Raw genomic sequence first — 17,067 nt, 5'->3', positions numbered from 1 at the left:
CCTTTCTGTGCCTTCATCCTCTAGCCAGCTGCTTTTCCTTGCTCTGCCGGCATGCCTGTTGTTTYTCTCTGTGAACTGCTGAGTAATGTCAGGGTAGAGGACAGTGCCAGACTGACAGCAGTGGCATCTGCACTTCTTTATTTATACCCAGGGTGCAGGTGTAGCACAGCCCTGGCGCTGCCCCGTGCTGCACTAGTGAGACTGGGGCCTGACCTGCAGGGACACAGCACCAGACGGAGGAGCCTTCAGGGCAGTTCACTTCTTTGTTGTTATTCTATTTGTCAGAGTGATGCCAGCTGTGGGAGTGAATTGTGTGTTCAGGAAAAATCAGTACATCTTTGCTTCCAGCCAGTGATCACGCAGAGATCAGCTCGTAGCCTGAGTTGTTCAAAATGGAATAGACCTTTGTGCTGTGAAATCAGTTTGAAGAAAGTTTTTGGCCTCTGCAAGTTGAATGGACTACAAAATTTATTGAGTCATCAGGTAGTAATGTTCCTACCAAYGTTAATCTGAAACTTAGAGCATGGGATGGGCTGCATAGCCCTGGAATAATGTCTTGTGCCATCCAAACACATYGAAGTGTCTTGGTGAAAATGATTTAAGCTAACATGTTGTACCTTGTGGCAAGCAGCTAAAAGCATGTGCAGATCTCTGCAGAAACATATTAAGTTGCAGCAGTTTTGTTGCATGCCTCAGTCCTGTATTTTATCCACACAGAGGCATAATTCCCATCTGCTGTTTCTTCTTTTAGCACTTCAGGATAACAACACTGGTAAAGTGTTATGCCCATCATATCTCCTTATCTGAGGAAGATCTCTAGAATTTTTGCGGAGAAACATTTAAACATTCATTCTGATAGCAAAGGAAATACAAACAAAAATCGTGTAAACTCACTTCTGACTGTCTGTCAAAAAAAATGAAACAGAGGCCACAGCAACTCCAGAGCTAGCTCAGCCAAGCAATGTCGCATAAAAAATTAAAGAGAAAGCTTTATTTGGATCATGTCTGTATGTAGGTCACAATGACTTAAAAGAGAAGGCACTGACCAGACAAAAACCTTTCAAAATGCCATTCCTGTAAGAGAATGATTCTTCCAATTTTCTCAAAATAAAAGACTGAAAATTATTATTGAAAGGATTTCACTGTTCAGAGCCATTTCAGTTTCCAGTGTTGCTGGTTTCAGTGCTGCAGCTAGAGACGGAGCAGACGAGGAACCGCTCTAGTCATGCTCTCAAGCTGCCTGTCTSCTGCTTGCAGGCCTACCCCGTGCACAGCCTGTCCAAAGCTGGATCAAGCCATTGCTCTTCCTGACTTACTGTGCTGTGACTACCGCAACTAAATCAATCCCAGGTTGATCATCCCTCCAGAGGAGTAAAGAAAGAGATGTGAGTCACCTTCAGCTACCCTTCACCTTAGCTCCCCATAGCAGTCTACATGTCTAGTTTCCCTTAATCCATCATCACAGAATCTGGACAAAAACCATCTTGTGTCACTCCTGCCTTTGCCTGCCTCCCACTGACCATCACTGGCTACTCTTATGTGCAAGAATTACCTAAAGCTGGGGTAGCATAGACACAGTCTATGCTTTTCTGAGAAAACTAGTTTTCATCTTTGAGGAGCCTAAGCAGAGAAAGAAAAGCAAATCTTTAATCTAGTCCTCTGGTCTACTCCTGTGCAAGAGCTAGAATAGTGGCGTACAGGAATGATCTGCGAAGTCCTCCCTTCAGGAGGGGGAGCTGGAAGCAGCGATGCAGCTGCCAAGAGCTGGGGCACAAAAGGTCTAAGTGCCTGTAGCCAAAGAGCTGTTAGTGGCACTTGAGTGATGCTGTGTGGCAACAGTCTGGAAAGAAAAATCAAAACAAGCAAAAGCATAAAGGGAGTCTAAATGTACAAATCACTTCTAGAACAGTCATATAAAAAAAAGCAGATCAGTGGTCTTGAAAACAACAGAGATCAATTAATTTTCCTTTTATTTTTTGTTTCAAAATGCACATTATGTACCCAGATTCTGCATCACTGTAAAGGGATATTCATTTGTTTGATTAGCAAAATTTAATTGTGCTTGGAGGGAGCAATGACTGTAAGGCATATTGCTTTAAAGTGAGTCATCTTTTCACAACTGGTTTAGACTTTTGAGAGAAATATGCTTTCAGAGGATGTTCCTTCTCATTTTTTTTATTCTTATTTTTATTGTTTTTTTTTGTTGTTTTATCAAAATACTGTTCTGAACAGTGCCATTCAAAATTTTTTGCACTATATTTGCCAAGAAGCTAAGAATTTTGGCAAACTAACTTTTCCAAAGTTCACATGCATAGTAATAACAAAAAAAAGCGATGACTATTTTGAATCCTTGAAAACAGAATTCACTTTATAAACGGTTTAAAATATGTACATTATTTTCTCGGTATGTTCCAAGTATTTTTTTAGAAGAGATGGAACACATAGTTGCATCTTTTTTGCTTGGGTTTCCCTGCCATGTTGAGTTGATCTCATTTGTGGACAAGTTTTTTTTCATTTTGCTCATGATTAGTTAAGAAATGCTTGATTCCCTTGTCCACATAGACATAATCTAGCTTGGAAGGGACTTCCAGAGATCATCTAGTCCAGCCCTCTGTTCAAAAGAGATCTAATTGGATCACTCAGGACCATGTCCAGTCAATCCTGCTTGCTCCAAGGGTGAAGATTCCAGAGGCTCTCTGGACAGCCTTTCAAGCAACCTCAGAGTGAAAACTAATGCCTGGTATTGAATCAGGATCTCTTATCTTCCCACTTGTGTCCTTTCCCTCTCTTCCTTATCCCTGTACCACTCCAAGAAGAGTCTAACTCCATCTTCTCTCCAGCCTTCAGTTCCTCAGGCAATTGCAGATAAGGTCTCCCCTTTGCCTTCATTTCTCCAAGCTGAGCACGTCCTGTTCTTTTACGTTCTCCGTGTCACAGCCTTAGGTATGTAGCATTTCCACAGCTGACAAGAGGAAAACTAGGCGTAAAAATATAAGCAAAAGAGATTTAATAGTATACGAATAGTTTTAGGTTTTAGTTGCTGTGTTTTGCAGAGTGCTTTATTGCTGATTCYAATATCACTTAGTGGGAGACAAGCCTCAGTTTTAGATTAGCTCTAGTTTTTGCAATATGTTAGCCTTTTGCTACCTTCTTCTATTATATGTCCTTTCAGAGCAACTCTTGTCTTTTATTGGGTTCATTTTGTTTCTTTCCTATTCCATCTGGCAAAGGGAAAGTCGTGAAATACTTAACTTACAAAGCACTGCAGCAGACTGAAATGAGCCTAATGCTCAAGAGGTGAATGGAGATGAAGAAGTGATATTTATATCTCTTCAAATAATTATGTGAGCCTGCCTGTTTTGTAGGCTCCAGACTGCAGCAAGGGAGGGGTTTACATCTGACATACCTTGCAGACCTGTGCTGATGGCAGCTGCTCACAGCAGTCATTGCAATCAGCTTAAAGCAAGAGCTAATWTTCAGGTGTCCTAAGTAGCAGAGCCTTTTTCTGCCTTAGCAAGCTCAGAAGGGAGTTTTTAAGATATAGTCTGGATTTGCCACTRTACTATGTTTGCATGCAGGAGTCGTTGAGTGTCTTATTTAGCATGAACCTTTTCTACCAAGGAACAAAGTTAGAAATTCAAGCCCAGGGAAGGCAAAAGACAGCCCTGGCTGAACTAAGGCAACATTGCCTTTCAAGGCAGTCAGTCATTCGTAACCAGAAGCCAGACGTGGCCCCTTTGTGTTAGCACTGAGTAAATGCAAGAAAAAATGATGGTGGGTTGTTCACTGAATCCCCTCAGGTGCTTCTAGCAAAAGGTGGGCTGGAGGCTTGTCAATATATTAATCTGTCTTGCAGTTTAATAAATAGTATAAAAATTCCAGCACTGTGCAGGAAGAGCTAACACCTCTTGATCTCTTTAAATCTCCTGGCTTTCAGAACACAAGCTTTAACTAACCTTGTAAGCTACAGGTTTTTGCACAGAAATCCATCTGTGGTATATTTGAATTTGCCACTAGGAAGCAGAGCTGAAGGTTAATCACTAGATGGCAGCATGGTTTGTGACACAAACTTCTCTACCTACCTGATTTTTCAGAGGCTGCTCTGAAGGCCCTGCCCATCCCTGGAGAAACGTGCCCAGGAGTTCAGCTGGTTTCAGAACCCCTTCAGTTCAGCGCTCAACAGGGAAGCTGCGACAGTAAGTCCAGTTTAGGTACAAATAAAATTGACTTTTATTGTACTTCAGGAAGAGAAATACACCTCTCTGCACACACTTTCACTTTGTCAGCACAATAAACCTGCATCATTTTTTTTTAGTGTGGTATGTTATAAACACATTGCTAGCATAGGAGAAATGCACTCAAATGTTGATTTTTTTGTGTTTGCTTTTGAGGTTTTTTTTATTTCAAGACAGAATCCTTTTTTTGGCTTATTGGGGTAGCAAATAGCTTATCATCAGTAGGTAGCTGTGGCTTCATCTCACTCTTCAGGTGGACTGCAAGACAGAATAGAGGAAAACTTGAGAGAGTAAAGGAGACAGTAGTAATTAATAGACATAATATATAAATAAAACAACTGCAAAACAGATATATCTTCAAAGAAAAGGGTCTAACTACACCTTAAAAAATCATGTAGGACAGCAGAGTTTGACTGTGATTAATATTTTTCAGTTCAGGAAAATTAGTGGAGACAGAGGCAATGTGTTGGAGAAACTATAATAGCTGAAAGATGGATGGGTATCTTGTATGTGTAAGAAACAGCAGTGAATCAAGATCTCTGGTTATTGAGCCAGTCTGATATGACCTGAGGCAAACTTTATAATCTCTATTTAAAATAGTCTTATTACTTTAGTGATTGAATGCTGGGGAACACTGGTCTGGAAAGCAGGATGCTTTCAAAGGCTGAGAGAGCTGGGTCTGTTCAGCCTGGAGAAGAGGAGGCTGAGGGGGGACCTGATCAGCGTGTATAAATACCTCAAGGGAGGCAGTGAGGAGGAGGGGGGCGGCCTCTTTTCAGTGGTGGGCAGGGATAGGACTAGAGGAAATGGCTTCAAACTGAAGCATCGGAAGTTCCACAGGAACTTAAGGAAGCATTTCTTCACTGTGAGGGTGACAAAGCACTGGAACRGGYTKCCCAGAGAGGTTGYGGAGTCTCCTTCTTTGGAGATCTTTAAAACCCGCTTGGATGCAGCCCTGTGCCACRTGCTCTAGGTGACCCTGCGTGAGCAGRGGGGTTGGACTCGATGACCTCTGAGGTCCCTTCCAACCTTCGGCATTCTATGATTCTATGATTCTATGATTCTATGATGCATATGAAGTGGGCCCTGTTTATTCTTTCTATACTGAACTCTGAGTAACCCTGCATTGTGGAAGTTCTCCTGACAGGCTAAGTAGAGAATTTGGCCTTTCTTTAGCTCTGCAATTTTTTTGTATTTGCTTCAGTTATCACTGATGATCCAAATATAGAGGTACTGAAGTTACAAAAATAAACATGTAAGAAAATGAAGAAGTTAGGAATTTTTGCTTTCTTAAGAAAAATGAGATTTGAAATTTTCTACCTATGGAAATAGGAAAATACTGTGTATAGGTATTTTTATTAGAAACAATAGATTCCAAAAATGATAGATCTTTTTCCTAGGGTATTTTCTCTTGAGACATTTAAACACAKAACTATTTTTAGGTGGAAAATTGTCTTATTGGAGCTATAAGTTAACCCTTTTTCTCAGCATTCTTTGGTGGCCTGCATCATCATACATATTATAGGAGAAACCCTGCAATGTGTTAAAGAAAATGCTCTAGTTCRATGAAGGTACAGGAAAAAAAGATGAATAAAAAACCTACTATCAAGGTAACATTCACAGTTCAGTGAATGCTGCTTGTTGGAATGCAGTTGGAGGGCACTGCGGAAGAGGTAGAGGTGAATCAGGAGCAATGCTGTAAAATAGGCAGTTGGTTCAGTGCATGTGATAACGCAGATGCTGTGGAGTGGGTTCAGGAAGCTGCTCAGCTAACGACACACTTGCTGCCACCAACGTCCATGCAGAGCTCGGGTTTAGGCTGCAGAAGTGGGATTAGCCTCTGAACCATCATTCCAGGGCTTTCCTGCTGCCCTCTGAGCCTCATTGGCACAGATTACTGATGTGATTGTGCAAATCCCTTGGGCAACTGTAGCTGTYGAGAGAAAGATCCTGGAGGCTGATACCTTCCCAAGACACTGTGGCCAAGAAAGAACTGGATCTTTTAATTGCTGCCTGGTAGCGACAGCCTCTGGCAGAAGCTGAAGGGACAGGTTACTGCCATGTTAGCTGCAGCTACAGCAAGGGTTCTCTCCCTGGGGCATGGAGCTTTTCCTTCCCCTGTAGTGGTAACTGAGGGTCCTTTAGGAGACTGCAGCCATGTGATAGTAGTCTCAGAATTAGACTAGATTACCTTGAAGATAAGCTCCCATTTGAAGCTGTGTTGTCCTGATGTTTCAACAAGTACAATCCTAGAGATACTATCAAGTAATAAAATCTTTATAACATCACATGAACCTACAGATAAAGGGAGAGATGACTATTGGTTTAGTTGGAATGGGCAGAAAGAACAGTTGTAATGATTTCTGTCTTTAGGAATGTCAGATATTAACTTTAAATCATAGTTTATTCTATTAGAGACATTAAGTATTTTAGTGTAAATATGTGGAACAAATACATATTAAGAGAGTCAGAGTTTTTGCCTGTAGAAGATTCTGCAGATAAACTCAAATTGTATCTTCCATTTTGGCAACTCTTTTGAAAAACTGCCTCTCTCTCTGTTAGACTAAAACCATCTAAGGTTGAAAACATTCTCTAGTAATTCTTAGTCCAGAGAGGATATTTCAAAAKAATCTGACAGTTTTGTGTGAGCCAAATTGAAATTAGCCAGATGATGCTTAGCATGTATTGGCAGATTATATGAAGACCTTTGTAGTGCCACTTTTGAATCAAGTTGTCTCTTTTAGTTATTACCAAAACTTAAAAATAAAAATACCTACTTCTCCTATCAGTCCCCTATTACCACTGAATCAAATGCAGTTGGTAAGCTWACTATAAAGTGTGAGGGAACTAATTAAAAAGAATAATTCTGTCCTGTTTTTTGTTTAGCTCTTTTCTGAGTCCAAGGGCACCTCATTTGATTTATTTGGGTGTTGGATTCTGAACGACAGTTAAAAAAAAAATACTAATTGGAGTTCAGAAAATTTGTACTGAACCTTAAACTTGAAGATTCATTCAGTGAACCTGAACTAGACACACATGACTAGCTTAGTTAGTATGAGCATAATTTTGCTTTTTTTACTCCTGAAATTTACATTTACCAGTTAGATTTCTTTATTAATATAGATCATTGAATATAGTTCAGACAGTGATTACAAAGACCATTTCCAGTGCCAGCAGCTGGTTTACTCCTGAAATTTACATTTACCAGTTTAGATTTCTTTATTAATATAGATCATGGAATATAGTTCAGACGGTGATTACAAAGACCATTTCCAGTGCCAACAGCTGGTTGTTCCTTTTTTTTTTTTTCTTCTTTTTTTCTGGACTAACAGCTTTAGTGTTAGGGGTCATTTCCTTGCTATTTTCTGTAGCAGATTGTACCCTGTGGAAGGCCCCAGCCAAGGCAGGGATGGGCTGGACTGTGTGCCCTGCAGAAGGCCTGTGGTGCTGACTGCAGTGTTCCTGTTAGGTGCTGGGACTCTCTGCACACGTTAGCTTTCCAGTCTTGTTGGTAATTACTTTTCTAGTGCTTRCAAGTTTAGAGCAATAACACCTAGTACTAAATGGATACTTAATAAGGCAAAATTATAACAGGACTCCCATGGCATTGCACATTACATTAACACCAAATGAGTTCATTCTGAATTCATTATGAATGATTACTGTGAATACCAAAGGAATTAATAATCATTAGCCATTTACTGTGGAGAATTATAGAATAATTGCCAGATACAGCTGTATTAAGAGTTTACAAGCTTTCCTGATCAAATCTCATTCCGAAAGAATCATTTAAAGGAACTTTCTTTTCATTGGAGAGTCTCTACTTTATTCTCAATCTGTCCTCATCTGTTCAATGGTTTTCCAGTTTTAAGAGCACTTCAAAGATAGTTACTCATCCTAGTTCATTCACTAATGGAATTACTTTCCTTATCTCCATTTGGTCTTTGAGTGTCTCACAGTTGTCTTTATACAACACATCTGAAAGGTTAATAAACTTTAAAGCATGTTGGGAGACATTCAAGGGCAGAGTGACTCTGACATGACAAAAAGAATGCAAAGGCGTTAAATTTATGACTTTGTGGCAAGTAAATTCTGAAAGTAGATATCCTAGGCCTTTGATATGGTTCTTGAAAGTTCCCTCTGTTCCTTCTTGCATTTGAAGACTCAGCTGTTTTACATATCAGAGGTAGCTGACTTGAGAGATGCAGGGAGTGAGCTTTAGATAAACTTGGGTGCAATCTTCCACAAGAATTTTACTTCTCTGACAACTTCATCATGCTAAATGTCTGCAGTAGCCCCAGTTTCCACTCGCAGGCTTTTTGCAAGATGAATTCAAAAACTGTAAAGAACGTTTCTGTGTTACTTGTCATCTTAATTAGCAGTTTGATTCCTTTCCACAGTTCTGACAATATGCAGCCAAATGTTAAATCAGTGGCTCAGAAAGATTGCAAAGATGGGTAAGCGCAATTGTTCCCCCCCTACACACCCCATGGGACAAATTAAGGAACAATTTCAGTGTTAGAAGCCAGTACCCCTRGAGCCTCACAGAGTAAGGCTGTGCCTCTTCCTTGCTCACTGTCCGCAGGCAGCAATTTTCAAAGTCTAAATGTGCAAATCATCATTTGTACTTCTCTGTGACCGTTGAATCCATGTTGTAGGTTTCACTAACAGCACTCTGCCAGAAATAACATTTGTTCATAAAGCTAGCTTCATTAAATTGCCCGTAGCTAATTCCCTTTAACTCAGAATTTTACTGAAATCTCTATGAGGCAGCCTAGTGCTTCTACATGCTGTTGATCTCCAGCATAGCAATAAAAACATCTCTGTTTTAAAAGATAATACAATCACACATTTTAGTGATCTTATAATCTGGTGTTTAGGGCATCAACATCCTGTTGAAATATGCCTCAAAATGGAACACAGGGAGATAATTGCCTAAATTCTGGTACATTTAACCTSACTCTTATCAAGCTGACTACATCTAGCTCAGGTGGGGAATTTACAGCCAGTTAGTGAGGAGAGGGGAGGCTTGGCCTGGAGTTTCTGCTGTGGCACTAGGCTAATTGCAAAGCCTGGTGCATGAGGGAAGTTGGGGGCACCACGACGGGTGACGGTGTCACAGACTGTGCCAGTCCCGGCTCCAGCGGGTCTGGGCAGCTGGCTGCCAGATGGCAGGAGCTGTCACCTATGGAATAGCCACGCTCTGTTTGACCTACATATAGAACCAGCTGCATCTTCCTCCCTTAGAAAACAGGAGATAGTGCCAAATAAACTGAAGAGAATGGCCACATTTTGCAAGCTGTTCTCATCTTTTACATACACCTTACTCTGTGTCAGGTAAACTACTTTTATTTCTCAATTATAGCTACTTRGTTTGGTTGGATTTGAACTGAGTTGTGTAAAATACTAAGAACGTAACCAAGCTTATTTGCAACACTATGCAGATGCTTAYGTTACAGTAGATGAAMTAGATCATAATTCTGTGTATTTTGGAAAAGACATGGATAATTTATATTTATTCCTTTTTTTTTTTTTTTTTTTTAGTGGATAATTCTGGTATTTCCTGAGCTGTTGAGTTCTGTGTCCAGCCCATTGAAGATGAAGCATTGCTTGGAAGGTAGGCAAAAACAAAGCAAGCACAACATCACATACTCGCAGCCCGGAAGAGGCAAGAAAATCACAAAGAAATACTGTAAATGCAGAGTGTGAGGTCATTAAGTGAACAGAGTTGTTTAGATGAAACTGAAAACATAGGAAATTGGATGGCTAGCCTTAGCAGTCACACCAGTGACCATAACTTCACCAGAGTCAGGGGGCTTTCATCAATTTATTCTTGGAATAAACATTGTTCTGACTCAGTATTTGGAAGAGCATTTGAATGCTTCATTCCCCAATACACTATTGCATTTCCATACAAGAATAAAAATAGGGATTTATTTCAGATTTTTCCATRCAGGAATAAAAATAAGGATTTATTTCAGAATTAATGAGCAGAAACATGCATATAAATTCAAAGTGCACATTAAAAATCCATCTGCATGGACAGGTACCCATGATRGTGTTTACTCAAAAGATGTTCTGAGCTGACTCTGTTCCCCAGAATAAGCAGAGTTGCCACCACCATGTACTCATACCTTTATTCCTAAACTCACTTAGAACTATCATGTACGGGGGAGCTTTCAACTCTTTGAAGGTGAATAAACTCATATTTAGTGTGTGTCAAGACAGACCCAGCCAGTCAAGTAGTTGTTCTTGTGTAATCTACTGTATTATACACTGGCTTCATGCTCACCACATTCCCACTGTGGACAAGCTCCAAGTATTGTGCAGTTGTGTAGATGTCAGCATTTTTATATCATGTTTCAAGAAAGCTATCAGTAGAATTTCATTACCAAGAGAGATAACGTAAAAAGTCAAGTACAGTTCCTATAATCTGGTTATCTCTTTCCTGCTTGAGAACTATGATGTTTTCTTATCTACAGTTTGATCTATCTTCCAAAGTCTTTGTGGTATTACTATACCAGTGACATTGTCTGTCCCTCAATAAGTTTTCTGTAAACAGAGGAGTTTATGGCTTGAGTTCATCTACCTTTTTTTACAGGGTTATTCAGCAAGGATTCTGACTGAGAAGCTAGTGCAAGACAGAGGCCTTCACTGCTCAGCCAGCCTGAGGCCAGCCTCATCTGTGACCTGCTCTGCAGAAGCCCAGCGGGGCTGAGCATCAGTTACTTTTCCATGTGTGAAAGTACAGGGCCGATGGAGAAGGCAAGGATCTTAACCTTGAGAATTTGCTAGTCAGCCGTGTTAGGCAGTGGTCGTGATTCTTTCAGACCATCAGTATATCTAAGAGTAAAGCACCCTTGGTGTMTGAGTGGAGTCACTCATGCAGAGCTCTCTCTTTCATTGTTTACTTGTGTTGTTACTAAGGCTTTGTTTATTATAAGGAAGCTTAAATTAACATGCCATCCTTCGGACAATGGAGCAAAGCCTGGTCTCAGGCATTTACTATATTATAAGTATTGATAAGTCACTTTTCARTAGTGTTCCAACTTTCTTATGTATAGAATGGGGTTGATAATACTGTCCTGTAAAAAGAATCTGAGTCTAGCTGATAAACGGTATTTCCTTTCCAGTGGTACTGGAAGCAAAGGAAATATTGGCTGTGAAACAAGTTTCTGTTTCTTCCCTTAATCTTATGTTTTTACAACTGACACAAATTGTTCAGTTATATCCCCTTGTCCCACATCCATGTATTTGGAATATTAATCATGGAACATAGGGAATGTTTACAGAGGGAAGGTGTATGGCTGTCTTCTATTTCCCCCTTGGAGACATCCTTTTAACTGCATTCAGACAGAAGATGGCATGGCTTTCTTGGTGGCATAAACTCCAGCACGATCTAGTCAGCCACTGCCCAGCAAGGTACAATTTAAAACTGAGTAAACAGGGGGAGAACGAAGGGTGAGGGGTGGGAAGGCAGTAATTCCTAGGACATGTTCCATTTTTATTTTGCAAATGCCTCCATGTTCACTGTCTGCATCTGTTCTAGAAAAACTGCTTTACTGCCAGGTACATATACAAAAAAAACAATAACTTAAAAAGGTTTTTACCAACTTCAAAAATTGCATCTTTACCYAAAAGTTTTGTGTCATTTTATAAGAAGATGCAAGATCTTGAAGTTACTTTCYTTCTCAGGCGTCAGGAAGCTAGTAGGTGGAAAAGGAACAGAAACAACATAAATTTCCAACTAATGAGCATGAGGCAAGATCTTTTCCAGTCCACAGATAAAATTTCTCACAGAACTGACTCATGATTTTCTGAAGCTTATTCTGGTCAGAAAATTCTTTTCCTTTAACAGTTCCCTTGCTGCCTGATTCAGAACTCTTCATCTATCATTCAGTGTGTTATTCTGAGATCCTTCTCATTTCTCCATCTTCAGGGAAAAGTTTTGAAATGGCAGAAATTTTTACAGTACAGGAAATGTTTTCCTATTCAAAACTCATGTGGTTTCTCTAATTAGTTTTAAAAATTAGTAAAAAAGAAAAATAAAAGCAAAACAAGCAAACAAAAAACCTGCTCTATAATTAAAATACATCCTTAAAGAAATTAGAGAGGATTTTCTCCTTTAGCTRCAGAATGCCCTGAAAAGTAATATGCCATGTATATATATATATATCAAATCCATTCAAGAATAATAAGAAGAATGCTTAAAAAAACAATTGCCAGATCCTAATTTAAGGAATTATTGTCTTGGCATATTGATAGAATAGCTTGACAAAATGATCAGTACAAGCTGTCTTATTTCTAGTTCCCCTCAAAATTTAATGCTGTCTCTTCTGTATCCTGAAGATGTAGCCAGTAGGTGCCCATATTAGAAAGGACCTAGAAAGGAGGCAGGATTGGTTAGAAGGCACAGTTCTTTACACTAGTTGTACAAAGTATTTCACATTTGTTTTCCCCAGCTGGAGATATGTGCAGGTGCCGAATTTCCTGAGAATCTTGGTATTGCCCTGGTCCTCACAGGGTTACTTAGGAATCTGTGCACTTGCCTCTTGATTTCATATTTTAACAAATAAAGGATCTCTTTACAAACATAATAARGTCATGATATCAGGTCACTGCTTTTCTCTATAACAGATTTTGTATCTATTTAGTACATTTCTTTATAACAGATTTCACCTGTATTTCATCCTGTCTGCAAATCACTAGAATCTTTGAGAATYTTAACATTGTGTTTAAATATGCACTAAAACTAAAAACCAACATTTGCCCATGATTTCTGCTTATCTACAAATTACTGGCAAGGATCTATAATTGAACTGTAACTTTAACTTTCATATGGGTCAATGCCATCCATGTTAGTGACTCACATATTTAGATCATAAAAGTAATTTCCAAGAGGTGTGGAGCATAGGTGGGCTGAACCACTCGGGCTGCTTTATAAAACGAGAGCCTTGGGCCATCTGCACTTACCTGTTCTTCTTTGTCCCAGCAGCTCTTGTGCTCTAGCAGCCCTATCACCAGGACAACATGGCATTCACAGGCAAATATGAAGTAGAAAGTGATGAGAACTATGATGACTTCATGAGGAAGATTGGTAAGTGTGTTCTGAAGAGTAAGTCTCATTGGGTATAAGTTAGTTTAAAATGCTTATAAAGGAAGAAGGAGGAAAGGTGAGTTTCCTAAAGTGGAAATGCAAGACTATGGTCTTGCAGAAATAGTGGCAGCAGAATGAAAGGTTAAAATATTTGCAGCGTAGTAATCGTGAAGATCACTTTTATCATCCTCAGTATCATTAGTGAAAGTATAAGTTTGAATATGAAAATAGTTGTCACTGTCTATGTCTTACACAAGAAGAGATTTTTGTGAATGCTTTTGGAAGGCTCATTCCATAAACCTGTTGYATACATTATCCCTCTCAGGAAAAAAAAAAATCAATCTCTCAGGAAAACTAAAATTTGTGGCCATAAACGAGGAGCTTGCCTTCTTTTATTTAAACCTTAATTACACTTAGTAAATAGGTATTTGTAGCACTATGGTGCAGACACAAGTTCATGCATATGACATTTCATGAGTCTGTATAAGTAGACTGAGCAAGYAGAAGTAAAAATTTATCTTGTATGTACTTGATATCTATTTATCTGTATATGTTTTCTAATGGTTAAAGAAACAAGACCAAAACCTATTATTAGCAAATGTATTGATGTCCCTATATCTTTCCATATACCAGTAATTTACCTTCTGATCTTTGATAATTCCAGGAAAAAGAAACATAAGCTCTTCAAACATGAATTTCTGAGGGAAAAAAATATACCATTAAAAAGATATTACATTTAACTTTTTTTTTTAATTTATTAAGGTATCCCCAGTGACATCATGGAAAAGGGAAGGAATTTCAAAATAGTCACTGAGGTGGTACAAAATGGAAATGACTTCACCTGGTCACAGCATTATCCAGGAGGCCACTCCATGACCAACAGATTCACAGTTGGCAAGGAAGCAGATTTGGAGACAATGGGTGGTAAAAAGTTCAAGGTAAATTAATTTAGTTCAAGTTCTACGTGTGTCAGTTGTTATTTCTTAATTTAGGGTTTAAAAAAAAAAAAAAAGACACTTAGGGACTTCTTCCTTACCTTTCTTTATTGTGCATTTACCATAGTTTTTTCTATTCTTCATAGCTTAAACATATAGTATTTACCTTTTCCGTTCCTAAATGTCTCTAGCAAAATATATAAATCTGATTTCAGAATGTATGTAACAATAAAGAGTGAGAGTAGTGGCAAGTATCTGCTAGTGTCATAGCTCAAGGAAACCTGATGCTCATTGAAGTTCCAAAGAAGGGGCTGGCAGCTCTCCTCCCTGCAGCACCACGCAGCGAGCAGAGTGTGTCTGTGCCTGACAGCAGTGCTGTGCTTAGGTKACCTGAGCCTTAAGTACTGTGTAAGATGAAGAAAAGAAATGTCTCTCCATCCTTCTTATTGAAAATATGGAGCAATTTGCAACTTAAGGAGCTTCTAGTGACAAGGAAACTTAACTAATATTTTTATAATTAGGGAAATGAAACATGCTTTTTTTTTTCCCCTGTCATGACCAAAACCTGCTTATAGGARCAGCTGCCTAAAGGTTACTTTACTATGTTAAATCTGCTTAAAAGGATCAGACAGTTGGGAAAGCTAAAATCAGCATTTGYAGCCTGTTACAGAAGGCTGAATAGATGCCTTTTATACACTGAAGAGACAAGAAAASTGGGAATTGCAATAGGAATTGTAGCAAATTGAGCAAATTGAGAAGCATTTGCACTTCATGATTTCCAGAGCGCTTTGCTTTTTGTTCTAAAAGAACAACAACACCAAAGTCATAAATGTGTTTAGTCTAGAGAAACCTTTATGAAACTTAACATATGGAATGAGATTCCTTGCATCTGSTAAAAAATGTCCACTCTTCATTTTGTATTTTTTTTCCCCCTCACAATGTCACTGGTTAATCTCTTTATGATGGAAAGCACAGGCAAGACTGATTCTGTGATGGAAACACATAGCTTGGTTTGGCTGTTAGATGAACTGCTGTGGTATTTATGTACTGTATATACTCCTTCTATGCAAAAATCGGTCATACAGTAACTGGCATATACCATAATATAAAGATGTGACTGCAGACTGTGCATATTTGACAGAGATGGATGAACCCTAATTTTTTTCATAGCCAGAGGAATGAAAGTGAGTATCGAGGCTAATGTCCATAGTGACTTTTATGCTGTTACAGGCATGTTATTGAGAACTGAGAGTGCTAGTTAGAAATTAACTCAGAAAATTATGCCATTTACTTCACTGTTAATATAAAAGAACCCCATAAAACCTTGAAACCTGAACATGAGAAGCATAGTTTGTATGCTTCCCATGCTAACCGAGATCATTTGGGTTTTATGGCCAAACATTGTCTGTGATTTACTGTAAATATGGAACTTGTGTTGTTAGTTTTTTGGGGTTTTGTTGTTGTTGGGGTTTTTTTTGTGGTTTTTTTTTTGTGGTTTTTTTTTTGTTTGTTTGTTTCTAATTTAAAATGTGGAAGTCTTTACTTAAGAAGCAAAGGTCAAGGATTTTTGGTTGTCTTCACAAAGCTGTATCTGTACTACCCAAGTCTTTACAACCTTTAAAATATGTTTACAGTGCATTGAGAATATAAATACCACTAAGCCAAAGAACATTAAACTTTTTTCTATTACAGGCAACTGTTAACATGGAAGATGGCAAAATAGTAGCAGATTTTCCCAACTATCATCATACTGCAGAGATTTCTGGAGGAAAGCTGGTAGAGGTGAGTTTTCAAATATCCAGATTACTTAAGATCCTTAAGATCAACAGCCCTGAACTTTGAATGTGTGTACCTTTGAGGGGAAAAAAAAAAACTATTAACTTCAGTCTGGATAGACCTGTAAAATTTTGTCTAGTTTAGTTCAAAAAGCAGTGAACAAACTTTTTATTATGTATTTTAAATGGCTTTGTAATATGTCAGGTATCTTAAGCACAAGCACACACTTTTACAACTACAAGAGCTTAGAGGGTCTGGTCTGAAATATTGCCCAATGTCTGTATCGTTTATTGCATTCATTCCGCTTATGCCCCAGGGCTAGAAAAAAAAAGGTAGACTTTTAACTTGCTACTTAATGAGTACTTTGTATAAAACTTCAGAAAACCAATTTGCTAACTCCTAGCAGAATGTCTATAATGCCTGGATTCCCCTCGATTTCCTCAGACTTACCAAAGGAAAGAATAAATTCAAAAGAGGTTAGATTTCAGATAACAGCTTTATCAACAATAAACTCAAATGGCATTGGAAGATTATTAAAACTACAACAATACTTACTAAAACTTGTAAGAAAGATGGGGGAGTTCCGAAACATGATGATTTCTGATTCTCAAACATCCTCTTGAATTATTTCATCACACACGCATAATTYGTATGTCTGAGTGTGTCTTCAGCAGAGACTACCCACAAATAAACTACTGTGTGAAACAAGAAAGGATTCTTACCATCACTGAAAACGATACTGTCAATATTTGTTTGATTTTCAAGCACAGTATCTCAATTGTCTTAAGTAGTATCTTATATACTCTATAGTATCTTCAAGGTGGAGCCATATCGAACACAGAAAACTTCTAAGATATCCCTAAATCCCTGCTTTGGAGTTGTGCTTCTGTCACAGTATTTCTGTGTAAATCAGGACACTTACTGGAGARTAAGTCTTGCTTCACTATCAGATGAGTTCTGGGAGCCAGCTACCATGTCCTTTCATTTATGTCATGAAGCTTCAACTCCTTTCAACAATATTTTG

At 38.7% G+C, this 17,067-nt stretch overlaps 1 protein-coding gene across 2 annotated transcripts in view; it reads left to right on the top strand.

Annotated features, from left to right (window-relative positions):
• Positions 1–17,067, top strand: part of FABP6 (fatty acid binding protein 6) — a 31,532-nt gene that overhangs the window by 14,318 nt on the left and 147 nt on the right. The window contains exons 1-7 of one of the 2 annotated variants that reach the window (XM_026047722.1): positions 1,304–1,385; positions 4,095–4,196; positions 9,780–9,852; positions 10,837–11,000; positions 13,231–13,332; positions 14,095–14,270; positions 15,960–16,049. In XM_026047722.1, the coding sequence (XP_025903507.1) occupies positions 13,266–13,332; positions 14,095–14,270; positions 15,960–16,049 (333 nt within the window). In that variant the 5' untranslated portion in view covers positions 1,304–1,385; positions 4,095–4,196; positions 9,780–9,852; positions 10,837–11,000; positions 13,231–13,265. Of the gene's footprint in view, positions 1–1,303; positions 1,386–4,094; positions 4,197–9,779; positions 9,853–10,836; positions 11,001–13,230; positions 13,333–14,094; positions 14,271–15,959; positions 16,050–17,067 lie in introns of those variants that run through there. The other variant, XM_026047721.1, reaches the window with a different exon arrangement.

This window comes from Nothoprocta perdicaria, unplaced genomic scaffold (assembly GCF_003342845.1).
Source record: "Nothoprocta perdicaria isolate Ctin4 unplaced genomic scaffold, notPer1 scaffold_5, whole genome shotgun sequence".
Lineage (NCBI taxonomy): Eukaryota > Metazoa > Chordata > Aves > Tinamiformes > Tinamidae > Nothoprocta > Nothoprocta perdicaria.
This window is presented reverse-complemented; position numbering and strand designations above follow the sequence as displayed.